The sequence below is a fragment of the Anser brachyrhynchus genome, assembly GCF_964034855.1.
Source record: "Anser brachyrhynchus genome assembly, chromosome: 20".
NCBI lineage: Eukaryota > Metazoa > Chordata > Aves > Anseriformes > Anatidae > Anser > Anser brachyrhynchus.
This window is the reverse complement of record NC_137713.1, coordinates 11415198-11430727: the sequence shown is the minus strand read 5'-3', so window position 1 is coordinate 11430727 and position 15530 is coordinate 11415198. Positions and strand designations below refer to the sequence as shown.

The 15530-nt window shown below is 63.7% G+C and overlaps 1 protein-coding gene across 1 annotated transcript; it reads left to right on the top strand.

Moving 5' to 3' along the window:
* The first annotated feature begins 76 nt into the window (after positions 1-76).
* SEPTIN4 (septin 4) lies at positions 77-11553 on the top strand. The gene is made up of 12 exons (XM_080562992.1): positions 77-369; positions 4464-4757; positions 4926-5019; positions 5093-5179; positions 6253-6376; positions 6616-6750; positions 6846-6963; positions 7272-7373; positions 7686-7782; positions 7914-8076; positions 9787-9886; positions 10138-11553. Exons 1-12 carry the CDS (start codon positions 232-234, stop codon positions 10195-10197), a joined length of 1512 nt encoding a protein of 503 aa, XP_080419118.1. The 5' UTR covers positions 77-231; the 3' UTR covers positions 10198-11553.
* The last annotated feature ends 3977 nt before the right edge of the window (positions 11554-15530 follow it).

The window sequence follows — 15530 nt, the reverse complement described above, 5'->3', positions numbered from 1 at the left end:
GCCAGCATTGGTACCAGTGCCAGTGCCTGGTGCTGAAGCCAGTGCTGATACTGGTGTCAGTGCTGGTGCCAATGCTGATACCAGTGCTGATGCTGGTGTCAGTGCCGATGCCGGTGCCCAGCGCTGCTGCTGGTGCTGCCAGTGCCCGTTTTCCGGTGCCCGATTCTGACGCTGGTGCCGGTCCCGGTGCCGAGCACTGGCACTGATGCCGGTGCCGGTGCCGGTGCATTGATGCCGGTGCCGGTGGCGGTGCCCGGTGCCGCCCCGCCCCGCCCCGCCCCCGCCGCTGCTATTTCTGCTCATCCCGGCGGCGGGGCCCGGCCGTGCCGCTCGGCAGCCGCCGCTCCCGGACGGCGCCCGGCAGCCATGGTAAGGCCGGGACGGGGACGGGGACGGGGACAGGGACAGGGACAGGGACAGGGACAGGGAGGGGGCCGCCCGGGGCCGCCTCCCCGCTCCCGGTGCCCTCCGTGAAGGTGACGGCGCCGCGGGGGCGGAGCGGGCCGGGAGCGCCGGTGCCGCAGCGGGGCCGGGGGGGCGGGGGGGGGGGCGAGCACAGCGCGGCCGCACCTGCCCGGGACCGGGGGCACGGGGTGGGGAGCTGCACATCGCCCCCCCACACCGTGGCATCGGGGCGCCCCCCTCCTACCCCATCCCCGGAAAGCGGCACCTGCGCTCCCCGTCTGCGGCCCCCATCCCGGGCACCGCCGTAAGGGACGGGGGGGGGGCAGCGGCTGTGTCTGTCCCCCCCCCCGCCTCCCCGCCCTTACCGGGGCCTTCGGCCGGTTCCCGGCAGCCGCTCGCGGTTGCGGTGCCGGCGGCGCTGCCGGCCGGGCCGGGCCCTCCCGCGGGGCCGCTTGGAGCGGGGTCCCGGCGAGGTGCGGAGCCGCCAGGAGCCCGCCCGGCCCCGGCCCCGGCCCCCCCCCCGCGGCCCGTCCTGCGCCCCGGCACCGCGCGTCCCCCCCGCGGGATCCCCGGGAGGCCGCGAGGTGCCCGCGGGGGGACCCCCGGTGGGAGCGATCCGCCCGTCCTGCCCGAGCGGCCGCCGTGGGAACGGGACCGGCGCATTCCTCGGAGCGGGACGCAGCGAAAGCAGGCGGGAGGGCGGCTGGCAGAGCGTGCCGACACCGCTCCTGCGGACCGTCGTCCCCAGAAGTCCCCGAATCGGCTTTGGGGATGGACGGACCCAAGGGACACCCCTGTCCCCCCCCCCGGGCAGGCTGCTGAGCCCCAGCTCCCGGCCCCGTCGGAGCCACTTCAGGCTCTCAGCGCCCCGAATCTTCTCGTTTGCTCGGGGCCGTGGCGGCTGCTCCTGCGGTTAATGGCACGCGTCGAAACGCTGCCCCGGTTCCAGTCCGGGCAGGCCCCGCTGTCACTTCCAGGCTGCAGCACCCGAGGTGCTGCCGTGCACGCTCTCAGCCCGGGTCCCCCCCCCAGGTAACTCAACCTGCTCCTAAAAGGTGCCCCGAAGGGACGGGGCTGCAGCTCCCGCACCGAGGGGCGCGTTGGGAAGCTCTTCTCTTGTGTGCCTCTCTGCACGGCCACCCTGCCCAGGCCCGGTACCACGCCTGACCCCGCGCCCTCTTCGTAGGGTGCCCAGCACCCCACTCCTCCATGGTTCCCTCACACACATCCAGGGGTGCTCCAGCCCCGGAGGTCCCAGCGACATGTGTTTTCTGCTCCCCCACAGCCTCCCCAGGCTGCTCAAGCTGAGCGATGCAGCTCAGGGACTCGGTTTCCCAACGGGGACGGCACTGATGGGGTGGGAGCTGGGAGCTGGGAGCGAGAAACTCCGATTACAAGAGGGCGGCAGCAGGCAGGTCGCAGCACGAGCAGCCCAGGTGCTGGCTGCCCCAGGGAAGGGGCGCTGGGACAGCCGAGCCCCCCCTGCTGCTCCCGGGAAAACCAGGCTTTGGTGGGGGGTGGTTACGGGGAGGGGAAGCCTCTCGCTGCAGTGCGGTGCGTGAGGAGCACCGGGGGACGTGGATGCTGGGGAGTGGAGGGGGCAGCACGTGGTGGGGATGAGGGCATCTGCGGCCCCGTCTGCGTTAGATGCCCAGTTGTGGTGTGTGCAGTGCCGTGGGTGGCACATCGGGGTGTCACCTTCAGGTGGGGCATGGCTGTGGGGACAACACCTGGCTGGGACGCTTCCTCCCACCCCCTTGGGGACAGGGCACGATGCTGCCCCTGGGGACGTGGGGCTGGGGATGCTGCAGGTGCCTGGCAGCCCTCACCCACATCCTGGGTGCGAAGCCTCCCCAGAGCAGCTGTGGGAGGCTGCGGGGAGCAGCCAGGCGTGGAGATGCCAACAGTGGCTCTCCCAGCTCAGGCTGTGCTGCCCCAGTGCCCCGCCAACCTCACCCCGTGGCACCCTCGAGCTGTCACTGCACAGGATGGTGTGATGCAGGGTGACAGGCGGGGACAGGGCAGCCGGCAGTGGCTCGCATGTGCGCTGGGTTGTGTAATCCGCTTACGGGGCATGGCACACAAATCCCAGCTTGCAGGTGGGCGCTGGCGTGGGACAGTCAGGGAGCAGCGGCACTGGTGCTGTGTGCGCTGCCAGGGCTCAGCCTGAGAGCCCGTGCTGGCGTTATGGGTTGTGGGTGCTGGGACCCGGCACAGGACCATCAGCCTGTGTTGGCCCCTCGCGCTTCGTCTCCCAGCTGCCCTCTGTGGCACAGGGCAGCGCTCTGGGGCTTTTTAGCACTTCCCTGGCTAACTCAGGCGAGTGAAGCTCCCGGCTCCACGCCTGGGCTGCTTCGATGCATCTCGACATGCATCAAGGCGAATCACCGTTGGGCTGATGGGGGAGACCCCCAACACTGACAGCTCGGGCTGCTGCCTCCGGCTCCTCCATGGGCTGTTAATGCTTTGGTTAACCCTTGAGGTTGAACACCGGCAGCTGAGCCGTGTTTCTCTGGGGATGGAGCTGTTTCTCTTGGGATGAACGTCCTCCAAGCTGCGTGCTCAGCCCAAGGGCTGGGGGGCTCAGGCAGCCCCATTTCCCCCTGCCTGCCTGTCCACCCCCTGGCCAGTGATGCTTCGCTGGTCCCTGACACCTCCAAGAGCCGCTCTCCTGCTCCGTAGCTGGCCAGGAGCTGGGCTCACTCTGCTCCCTGTGCCTGGAGGCTCCCCTCTTGTGCCCCCCACGCTGCCACTGCCCCACTGCACTCAGGAGGGCTGTGCCTGGGTGCCCCGGTGCCTGCACAGGGTGGAGTTATGCTAATGTGCTCCTGTCCCTCTCTGAGCCTTGGTGCAGCCCGTGCCACTCGCAGCATCTCCCAGCCGCGGTGACACCGGCTCGGCCATGGCCACCGGCCCTGAGCTGCAGCCTCTGCAGGAGGTACGGGGGGAGCATCAGGGGAGAGGGGGCAGACACAGGTGGGGGACACGGGGGGAGCCCCACACCCAGCTGGAGGGGGGCTGGAGAAGGTGCCACAGCTGATGCTCTGTCCCCAGGGACACACTCACTGCAGGGAGGATGCGATCCAGCTTTGTGGAGCTTCCCTGTGCTGGGGTGTGGGGGCCTGGGTCACAAAGGGTTGCAGCCCCATGGGACAGAGCTGGGGCAGTGGGGCTGGGAATGCTCGGTGGCAGTCGTCACCTGTCCCCAGATGGGCAGGGTGTGCTGAGCGCACCGACAGGGGGAGGGAGGATGCTGCGGTGTCAGGGACCTGCTGAGCGCTATTGACCTGCTGGGGATGGGGACGGTGAGGGGGATGAGGGGGAGTACCACCAGCCTGGCACTGCCATCCCCCATCCTGGTGGCCGTGGGGGTTCTGGGCAGAGCAGCAGCGTGACCTCGTTTCCAGCCCGCTCACCTGGCACCCCTCGCCTGGCCTCCAGCACAGCCGCCCTCCGCAGGAACATGGGGTGCAGGGGGACATGTGTGTCCCCATGGGGGGCTCTCACCTCGGTGCCACTGTGCAGGGTGGGAGCTCACCCCTGTCCCCAGTCTGGGGATCCCCCTGTAGGGTGGGATTCCCAAGGCAGTTTCCATGGGGAGCCCACGAGCAGACCCCTCTTTGCCTCCCAGCTCCATGGCTGCTGTCTCTCATCTCTCTTCTCCCCATCCCCCTTCCCCGTGCTCCCTGCAGGCCATGGCACGTGCGGGGGCTCTGCCCACTCCAGAAGACCCCAAGCAGCGTGGGGGTGCCCAGGGCCTCCCCAGGGCCAGGGGTGACAGTCCCCATCCCTGCCCCCCGGAGCGCCAGGAGCCGGCCGACCTCCCCATGCAACAAGCTGTAAGCGCCCGTGCTGCGGGGTGCACGGACCCTGCTGTCCCCACACTGCCCTCACGCCTGTCCCGGGGCTGGCGCTGTTGTCCCCCTCTTTTTTTTCCCAAGGTTTACCCCCCCTCTGCCTTGGGGGTGCATGAGGCTGGCTGTGGAGGTTTGGGGGTCCTGACGCTGAGCGGTGCCACTGCGGGCATCCCCTCCTTCCTCACCCCTTTTTCCCCCCAGATCAAGCGCTTCCTGAAGGAGGACTCGGAGGAGGCTGAGCTCACCCAGTTCCTCCGGGACTGTCCCCCCACCGACAGCCCCCGCAAAGTGGAGCCCCCCGAGGGCAGGCGGGAGCCCGGCCACCCCCTCTGTGGCAGGGTCCCCACCGAGGAGCCCGCCGATGACAGGGACACCCGGCCATTCTCTCGCCCTCGGCCCCTGGATGCCCAGCAGCTCATCACGGCCCCCCCGCCGCCCAGCCCCTCCCGGCCGCGCAGCCCCTGGGGGCAGCTGGACCCCTACGACTCCTCCGAGGTGCGGTGGGTCCCGGGGGTGTGGGCGGGCTGGGAGGGGGGGACAAAGGAGTCACCGCAGAGGATGTGCCTGCCCAGTGAACCCAAGGGAACCCCTTGGGCTGCCTTGGGGGACACAGCCCCGGTGGGGAGAGCAGCGTCCCCTGTCCCACGTCCCCTCTCCCCGCAGGACGACAAGGAGTACGTGGGGTTTGCCACGCTCCCCAACCAGGTCCATCGCAAGTCGGTGAAGAAGGGCTTCGACTTCACGCTCATGGTGGCAGGTAGGGGCCTGGCGCGGTGGCCGGAGCGGGGACGGTGACCTGGGCGTCCCCTCACTGCTCCCCATCACCCCAGGGGAGTCTGGGCTGGGGAAATCCACCCTCGTCAACAGCCTCTTCCTGACAGACATGTACAGGGACCGCAAGCTCCTGAATGCCGAAGGTAAGGACAGCCTGCACCTGGCACCAGGCAGCAGCTGTGAACACCCCGATTGCTGTGGGGAGGGGACACGGATGGGTTTGGAGGGACATCTCCATCTGTTCCCCCCCCCCCAGTGGCTGGCAGCTCTTCTCCGCACCCAGCTGGGCTCATCCGGTCCCTCACACCCGCGTTTGTCCCTTCTGGGCTTCCCCAAAGGCAGAAGCAGGCGTGATGCTTTGCCAAGGCAGCGGGGCCCCCCAGTACAGTGCCCCCCCCCGCCGGGCTTTGTCCTGGGCTGCAAAGCAGAGGGGGAACAAAGCCCGGCTTGTTGGGTTGGGGACAGTCGGGGTCCGGGGCGCAGTGCCACGTGGACGGCTCCACTTCAGCTGCAGTGGCCATGCTAATTAAAAATAGCCCGAAGGGTCCAGATCCCTGCGGTTCGGGGGGGTTATTGGGTTTGTTTTGGTTGCCAGGAGCAATTTTCAGCCTAAATGAACACACGCGGCCACATGCATGCAGAGCGATGAGAGCATCCCTGGGGCGTGGGGATGCAGGGACACGGGGCGTGCAGGGGGCTGGGGGTAAAGGGTTATTAAAACACACAGTCATGGGGCTGTGGGGTCACAAAGGGGTGCAGGGAGCTGAAAATGCTCCCAAGGTGATGCTCCGGCAGCCCACCTTCCTCATCCTCATGCTGCCCTGGCTGTGTTCACAGAAGGAGGGCTCCTGTTGGCTTCTGAGTTTGAAAGGCAAAAGCAGCTGTGGGCAGTGAAGTGCTTGGGTTTGGTGGACAAGGCGACCAGGAGCTTGGGCACACTGGGAGCTGGGAGGCATCCTGTGCCCCCAGGGGCTGGATGTGAGCCCAGGCTCTGCTCTAGCACAGGGAGAGCAGCACCTTCAGGCTAAGCTGGGGTGGGTGCCCTGCTTGGTGCTGGACAGATGCTGTCACAGGAGGTGATGGCATGGCCACTGGGGAAGGGTGAGCGTGGTGCTACCGTGGCTGTGCCCACCGTGTGTGGAGATGAGCACGTCCTGCTTGTCCCTGACCCTCGCCCAGGGTGCCCGCGCCGTCCCCGTTTCTCCTGCCCTTGCAGAGCGCATCACGCAGACGGTGGAGATCACCAAGCACGTGGTGGACATTGAGGAGAAGGGCGTCAAGCTGCGCCTGACCATCGTGGACACGCCGGGCTTTGGGGACGCCGTCAACAACACCGAGTGGTGCGGGGAGAGGGACGTGGGTGCGCTGGGGTGGCCCTGGGGACAGGGAGCACCGCTGGGGGTGCGAGCGGCTCCGAGGCAGGGACGCCCCACAGTGCTGTGGTTTGTGCAGCCCCTGTCCTCGGGACGCTGAGCCCTGGGAAGTGGTGTTGGGCTCGGAGATGTTGGGGCTGGGCACGGGGGAAAGCCTATGGGGGCTCCAGTGGTCACCCCCCCTGCCAGCCCTCCTGTTCCCCCAGCTGGAAGCCGGTGGCTGACTACATCGACCAGCAGTTCGAGCAGTATTTCCGCGATGAGAGTGGCCTGAACCGGAAAAACATCCAGGACAACCGCGTACACTGCTGCATCTACTTCATCTCGCCTTTCGGCCACGGGTAGGGGCAGCCCCCCCCTTCCCTGCCTGCCCGAGGCCGTCAGCAACACCAGGGGCTCAGAGAAGGGACTTGGGGCTCACAGGGCTCCCCCACAGCCTCCGGCCCCTGGATGTGGAGTTCATGCGAGCCCTGCACCAGCGGGTGAACATCGTGCCTGTGCTGGCCAAGGCGGACACCCTGACGCCCTCTGAGGTGGAGCGCATGAAGAACAAGGTGAGGGGGAGCTGATCCTGCCTGGGGCTGTCCCCTCACCTCCCTCTTGCCTGGCGGTCCTTCCCATCCCCTGCCTGGGCTTTGCCGTGGAGCATCCCCCGTGCCCCCAGTACTGATGGTCCCCAGGGTCCCGTCTCTCTGGGGTGGTGGGGGTGTCCATGACATCCTGCCCCTCTCCTGTTGGGGACAGGTTTGCTGGGTGCGTGGCTGGCCCCTGGGGGACACCGGGCGTGTGGCCCTGCCCGTGGTGCTTCCTCACCCCCTTTCCGAGGGGCAGAGCCCAGTCCTCACCCAGGCTGTGTGTGCAGATCCGTGAGGAGATCGACCACTACGGGATCCGCATCTACCAGTTCCCCGAGTGCGACTCGGACGAGGATGAGGAGTTCAAGCTGCAGGACCAGGCGCTGAAGGTGGGTTGGGCCCCTGCAGCCCCAGGGCCGGGGGGAGCACATTGTCCCTGGTGCCAGGCAAGCCCTCTGGCAGCCCAGCACGGTGGGTTTGGGATGTATCGCACGGGGCTGGACGTCTCCCTGAGCTGCTGCCACCTGTAGCTCGGTGGGATGGAGAAACCCTGCTGCGAGCTCTGCCACCCCACAGCCAGGGCTCTGGGGCATCTTGGCAGAGCCGTGCTGGATACGGCCAAGGTGATGTGGGTGGGGGGATTTGGACCACGGCAGCAGGACCAAGTCCTGCTAGCTATAACCCTCGCCATCCTCTTGCAGGAGAGCATCCCCTTCGCTGTCATCGGCAGCAACACGGTCGTGGAGGCCAAGGGCCGGCGCGTCCGCGGGCGCCTCTATCCCTGGGGCATCGTGGAAGGTAACGCCATGGGGGGACCTGTCCCTGCAGGGACGGGGACATCGCGCACCCCTTCTCCGTCCTGTGGTCCCCACGCTGGGGGTTTGGGGAGGGGGGCTGGTGGGGCCCCCTGACCCCTGGCTCCCCCGCAGTGGAGAACCCGTCCCACTGCGACTTCGTGAAGCTGCGCACCATGCTGGTGAGGACACACATGCAGGACCTGAAGGACGTGACGCGGGAGACCCACTATGAGAACTACCGCACGCAGTGCATCCAGAGCATGACCCGCATGGTGGTGAAGGAGAGGAACCGCAAGTACGGGGCTGGGAGTGGGGCTGGGCTGTGGGAAGGGATGGGGCAGCCTCTCTTCTCCTTGGGGTGGCACTGGGGTGGCCTTTCCTTGCTGGCTGGAGGGGTTGGTGGGGACCCTTTGTCCCCACGGGCTCTGGGGCCAGAGCAGAGCGAGCAGCTGGTGCCAAGGCTCTGCCCTCAATGCCCACCAGACTCACGGTACTTGCATCCCCTTCAGAATCCCCAGAATTCCAGGGGTGACCCCAAAAAGTAAGTGCCCCATGGGGCTGGCTGCAGAGCCCTCGCCATTGCAGTGCGGGGGCTTGGCGGGTGGCTTGTGCTTTGCTCGCGGGATGGTCATGGGTGGCAGTCGGGGATGGCTGGCGGCGGTGATGGGTGCCTAAACTCGTCTCTCCATGCACGCTGCGGAAGAAGGAGGCAGCCCTCCACGCTGCGGCTGTGCTGTGCTGACTGCTCTGCAGACTGAGCCAGGGACGTGCTTGTCCCCTGCTGCCACCGCTGCCTGCGTCCCCTGGCCCCTCTATAAAGTGCTTGCTGGTACCCAATGCTGTCTTGGTCCTTCTGTGCCTGCAAGGGCTCTGCAGGAAAGTACCGGGAGGGCTCCTGGGGACTGCCAGCCCCAGGCCACCTGCCCATTGCCCAGATCAGCATCTAGTTGCCCGCTGTCAAGCTTCCCGTGGCTGGGGGCATGGTGCTGGCAGTGCCCACGATGCTGGGAGGATGCAGTTCCCCTGCAGAGCTGTCACTGGGGCCGCCCAGCTCACCCAGACATGGTGGGGTTGCAGGGACCCTGCCTGGCACTGTCACCCAAGCACCCACCTCCAGCAGTGCCCAAGGGGTCTGCAGGCACTCATGTGTTTGCCACGGCCCCGCTGTGTCCCCATCTGGTGGCACCCAGCTTTCCCAGCCAAAGGGAGGCAACCCCAAATTGGGGTGATGCTAGCTCAGGGTGCAGGAGGCAGCTGGGTGCCTGTTTTAGGAAGGTCCCTCAGGGGGGTGCCCTGGGCTGGTGAAGCTGCTTGGCCCATGCTTGGTGCCAGCTCCAACCTCATCTCGCTGCCGGGGCTGGAGCTGGAGCTCACCACCATCCCTGCGGCTCCAAAATTCCCCCTGCCACTGTCAGGAGCCGTGCTGATGGGCAGTGATCTCCCAAACAGATCAAAACTCAACCAGAAACCAGCCCCTGCCTTTGCATGCCCGCACTACCCCAGCACCGGGGGCAGCCTCCCTGCACATCAGCTCTGCCACAGCTGGCACCGCTCCCGCACGTCCCCGCACTGCAGGCACGAGGGTGACACGTGTGACCGCCGTGAGCGGCAGCGATGTCGCAGCCACGTGGTCACCGGCTGGGGCAGCGCGTGGCTCCCGCAGGGGCCCGGCCACCAGAGCTGGTCCCTCCCTGTGTCCTTGCCATGGGAGAAGCCATTGATCCAGCCCGCTGCGATGGGGTGGCCCCGGGCAGGATGCACTGTACCACGAGTGCCTTTCCTGGATGATGCTCTGGAAAAGCAGCGCAGAGCTGCTGGGAGCAGGGACTGTGGCACAGCCCTGCTGTCTTCAGGGGCTGTGGGACACCAGGGGGCCAGCACTGTCCCCTTTGGTTGGCCCCAGCTCTTGTATGGGTCTGGGAGATGTTTTGTGAGTTGGGGGGGGAAGAGCTTGGTTTTGGAGGTGTGGGTGGGAACAGCCTCATCTCCTCTCTCTGCCCCACAGCAAACTGACGCGGGAGAGTGGGACAGATTTCCCCATCCCTGTCATCCCCCCGGTGCCTGATTCAGAGACGGAGAAGCTCATCCGGGAGAAGGACGAGGAGGTGAGCACAGGGCCCCCCGAGCATCCCGCTGTCCCCATGCTCTGCCCCCAGACCCAGCAGGTTACACCCTGCAGGTGGACTGGGGAAGCATTTGAGGGAAATCAGAAGTTTTCTCCCCAGAACACATCTCTTGATGATCCAGACCTGCCTGGAATGCTTGGCCCAAATCTGTGTGCAGGGGAGGTGATGTGGCTGGGGGAAGCCCATGGAGGTGCCACCTCCCTGGTTGTCACCCCTTTGCTCTCCCCCAGCTGCGGCGCATGCAGGAGATGCTGCAGAAGATCCAGAAGCAGATGAAGGACTCCCACTAGCCCCATCCTCCTCGTCCTCCTCCGGCCGTGCGCCACGCGGATCAGAGATGTTTACATCACGCTCCATCCCAGCCAAGTTGCGAGACTCGGTACCAACAACACCTCTCACCTTAAGCTGCTGCGGTATCGCCTTATGGACCTGGGCACCGCGAGGGACGGGGTGCCCAGCCCGGGGGTCCCCCAAACCCTGTCCCGGCCACCCCTGCACCCCATGGGCTGGGTGCAGCTTTGTCCCCAGTGCTTCGGTTCCCCCTCTGTCGCCCCAGCCCCGGGTATCTCCCAGGAGGCCACCACCACCCTGCTCCCCACCTTGTGGCTCTTGTCCCTGTCACCTGGGGCTGCCTGCTCAGTGTAAAAGGAGATGAAAGGAGAGGACAGTCCCAGCCCTACAAAACAGGGGCCGCCCCACTGCTGGTTCCCACTTTGGGAATGGAAGGGAAAATGCGACCGTAGGGGGACAGTGGGTCACTGAGGGGCTGGAGGGACAGCCACCATTTGGGCCCGTGGCCACTTCGGTGCCAGCAGGGAAGGGCCTGAAGCTTGATGGTGCCCAGCCCCATGTCCTGGGCATGTTCCCTCTCCCCAGTGAGCATGGTCCCATGGGAGCACCCCCAGTCGGTGCACAAGGAGCCTTGGGGCTTCGCTGTCCCTGTAGAAAAATCCCTTGAACCCTAAGTCCCCGTGAGCAGAGACCGCCCCTGATGTTGGCCCTATAGAGCAATAATCGCCCTCCCCTCCCTTGGCAAGAACATCGTCCCTCGCTGCCGTTTCGGCCCCTGGTGCCGCTTGCTTCTCTCTTGTGTCCCTGTACCCCCCCCCAGGATGTCCCCGCCTGTGCTGCTTGCAGGCAGAGCGCTGCTGCCTGGCCCCAGGGGAGCCCCCCCAGCTCCCTGCTTCCCCGCGGGCAGTGGGGAAAGGCTGAAGGGGACGGCCAGGCTGTGGGGTGGGGGCAGAACTGGGGCACGGGGCCATGTCCCCTCCCTACCAGGGCCCAGGCCACCCTCTCAGGGTGGGTTTGAGCCCCCACGGTGTGGCTGGAGGTGTCCCAGGCTGGGTGGCACAGGGTGCTGGGGACAATGCCTGGTGGGTACCACCCGTGTCCCCGCATCGGCTGCAGCCTGAGGGCTCCCTCTGTCACTGCCCCGTGAGCAAGGACCTGCAGGCTGTGTTAGCGCTTTCCTTTTTTTATCTTGCTATTTTCTTACAGAAGTACCTACCTTTGCATGACGGTCATAGATGCATTTATTAAAGTATACAAAGAGTATAGGTTTATAAATTCTTATAGAGCTAGTGGAAATATTTTTAACCCCTCCACAAACGTTCTCAATAAATACGGCTGACCTGGCTTGTCTGCAACCATGTCTCACTTCCACGGGCCGCGTGCGGGCAGGCGAGGCATGAGGATGAGGAGGATGACCTCTCACTCCTGAATTCTTCTTCCCTGGAAAGGTGTCAGAATGGATTTTGGGGGGATTTCTGCCACCCCCATGCTGCTGAAACCAACACAGGGCACCCAGACAGGGGGTGGGAGAGCCCCAGCTGCCCAAGCCCCCCGGGACACAAGGACCAGTGCCCGGTGCTGGCTCGTCCCCTTGTCACACTGTGCTGTGGGTGCTGCTGGCACTGGGCACTGCTGGGAACCCCTGGGGCCTGAGCTGGGAGCATCTGCCCAACACGGTCTGCTCTGCCCCCAACCCCCCATGGCGGCTGGATCACCCCTATGAGCATGCGTGACCAGTTATCCCAGTTTGGCTTCAGCGGGAGCTGGTTGGATGAGCTGGTAGGGAGCAGGTTTATCTCCAGCCCCTCTGCCTGGTGCCTGGAGGACCCTTGCTGGGTGTCCCCGCTCTGGTCTGCTCCCAGCCCTGTCCCCAGCCATGCTCCATTGCCATCCAGAACCCCCTGCCCCTGTGTCTGCACCCCAAAGACCACAGCTACCAGCAGGGGAGACGGGTGAGAGCTTGGGTGGGCTTTTCCCCAAATCCCTCACAGGTGGGACTCAGCTCTGTGGTCCGGCTGGGGGAGAAGCCCAGGCAGAGGCTCTGCCTTTGGATGCTTGTTGCTGTTCCTCAGCTGCTGCAGGTCCTTTGGCTGCTTTTGGTCATCCTCAGCCTGGCCAGGGCTGGGGCGTGCACCAGCCACTCCTGTCCCAAGGTGAGACCACGCTGATGGGGTCAGGGCTGAGGTTCTGGCAGCCACTTTCTTCCTTGCCTGCAGTTTTCAGACCACCTGAGTCACAGAGTGTGGCACATTCCCCACCAATACTGCCCCAAATGGTGCCAGACCCCAGCCCGTGCCGCAGCCATGCTGCCCCTGCTGTATCCCCACAGGGGTCTTTGGGAGCAAAGCCCCAGGTGATGCAAACCTGCTCTGTAAGGCACGAGGCTTTGGTGCTGTGGGAGGGGTGCACAACGGAGCAATCCTTCCTGGATGGTGAAAGTGTCCTGGACACACACTTGGTGCTGCCAAGACTGATCTCTCCCCTCTTATCGTGCTCTTTGGGGCCACTTTGGGCTACCCCAGGCAGCACCAGCCAGGAGGCAGAGGGGCCATGGGCCAGAGCCTCCGTGCCATGGAGCAGGAGCCGCAGCGTGCACCGCAACCCCACCGACACCTGATGCAGGGGGAAGCCATCACATCGCTATTCAGGGGGCAAAAAAGTCCAAAAAGTTCAAAAGTCATCTTCATAAATGTCAGTCGTTACAATAGCAAAGGGAAAGGGAGAAGTGCTTGAGTTCCTTTGGATGCAGGAACTTGCCTCCTGCAGCTCCTCAGCAGCCCTGCCCTGGTGGCCCTGCCCAGGGCAGCCAGCACAGCCTCTCGTGGCCCCAAACCAGCTGACTTGGCCTGGTGCCCCTCACCCCGGCTCTTTGCTTGTGTCCTCAGCAGGAAAACCCTAGTGCTCAGGCTCTGATAACAGTTCCAGCCTGTGCCTACCCTTGGTTCTGCTTCATTCCATCTGATTTTGATCACATCCTTAAAAGAAAAAACAATCCCACCCAAAACCCAGCCTTCCCACAAGTGTTTCCAGGGCAGAGATATTTTAGTGCGGCGAATTCTCTGATGTGCATTCTCCGATGTCCTATTTTAGGTCCCTCACCAGCGCTGGCACCGCCTGCAGAAGATCGTGCTGGAGCTCTCCAGCCCTTTGGCAATAGTTGTGGTGGGAGGAAACATTTCTCCGGGCGGCAGAGGAAATCTCTCTGCTCCTTCCAGGGCTGTGCTATCTCCATGCCTGCTGGACCCCCTGACAGCACCAGCCCTTCCCTCCCAGCGGCCAGGCAGGCACGTTGCCCCCCCCAGGAGCACCCCTGCGTGGTTCTCCTGCCCCACGGCCTCTGTGGGGTGGGGACAGTGCCCTAGGGCATCCAGATCTTGAACCCAGGAACCAAGCCACTGCTCTGGTTCCTTCCCACTCCCTCTTGCACCTTCGCTTTGGCAGAAGGGGTTTAAAATTGGGGTGCTGGGATCCACCTGTCCAAACTGTGCCCAGCCCATGTCCAGCTCCATCCATGGTGGCACTGAGGTCTGTCTGCAAGTCTATGAGCTGCTGGCTTGCGGCACAGCATGCCTTCCCCTTGTTTTTTGGCTGTGATAAAGGTTTGGGATGCTGCGTCTGAACACAGCCAACGAATGCTCGTGATGAGTCTGGTTGCCTCTGTAAGTTCCTCTCCAGACCTGGCAGTTTCGGCAGCCCTGTAGCCACAAAGCCATGGCGTGCCATCTCTCTGCTCCCAGCAGGCAGCCAGCGTGCCCCAGAACCGCCTCGCACTCCTCAGGGCGGGACACAGCCCCGGTTCTCCAGAAAATGAAGAAGTGTTCGACATGTTTTGTGGTTTCTCTCTTTCTCACATCCAGAATAGAAAAACCAGAGTAAGAGCTTGAAACTTTTTCTTCAGCTCTGAACCCAACCGAAGGCAGGCCCTGGCCTAGCTGAGTGATCTGGCTCTGCCCCTCACCAAATACCTTTTGGAGGCTGAAGAGGAGGGAGAGGAAACGTGTCAGACTACGGGAGGTCTTCTCCAGAGCTTTCCAGCGTCCTTTCCTGCTCCTTTGTGCATCAGGACTGAGTGCAAGGGACAAAGCACCATCACCGTGCTCTAAAAAGCCTCCCTTTTTAAGGGAGCTCCTTCAGAAGGAAGTGAGGCTATCAGGAGCTTCTTGAGAGGAAAGCACCCCCAGCAGCTGTGTGCATAATTCTGAAGTACCTGATTAAGTTATTTTTACCAAATGGCTTCAAACCACTCACATTTATTAAGTGGTGGGGTGCCTGCTGTCTAACAGACGTGTCCTGGGCGTGCAGCTTCTAAGCCAGCTGAGACAGAACTAATGCTCCATACTTGTGCTGTGCAAGACCCTGTACAAGCAAACACTGGAGTTCCTGTTGGTTCCTGCAGCCCCATTGTAGTTAAAACTGCTGGGCAGCCACTTACACGGCCTTGAAAGAGAGAAGGAACGGATGCTTTGCACAAAAGCCCATGGGTGGGTGGATTTTCCGTGATTTCTCATCAACAATGCCACCACTGCAGCTGTGTCTCCCCAGTGTTGTGGGGTGTGGGTGTACCCATCTCAACATCAGCCTGGTGGGCTCTGGAGACAGGGCCCTGCACAAAAAGCAGAGATGTTTTCTGCTCAAGTCGGGGTTGTCGTGCAAGTATTTGGCTTCCTAACTCTATTTGAATAGAGCCCACCCGTATGGCCTGGCTAAGGCTCTTCAGGCCCTGGGTGTGGAGATCGTGGATGTGGTTTCAGTGGTCCAGCACCATCCAGACCTGCTGCTTGCTCGGCCACTTGATTGTGGACAATTTTCTGGTCCAGACCCCAAAACACACACCCTGGCTGCGGTGGGCATGTGAGAACAGGACTGGTGTAATTATGCAGAAGAGTGTGCGTATGTGGCTATTGATTCTGAAAAGCTCCATTAGATGCCTTCACTGGCAAATTGTGCTATTTCTGGAGCTTCCTTTTAAAGACAAATTAGGCTGTGCTTTTTGCAATATATTCTCTATATCTGCAGTCTCACAAAACCCACCAAGAACACTTGGTGTGACCTGCCCGTCCCCTGGGAGGCTCAGCAAAAACAGCCATTCCCTTCCGCACAGAAATGAAGTCACAAGTGATGTCAGCACCAAGTGCAGGCACCACGTGGAAATGACAGTGCCGATGTCCCCCTGTGGGCTGGGATGTGGTGTCACCAGATTCTGGGTCACCAGAAGGGACTACGGGTCTCTGCCAGAAGCCCTCGGTGCTGGCTGTATTTGGGGAAACAGCACCATCTATTTGCAGCATTGTTTTGTGTGTGCCTTTGCTTGCAGTAGGGCCAGGTGCCTACC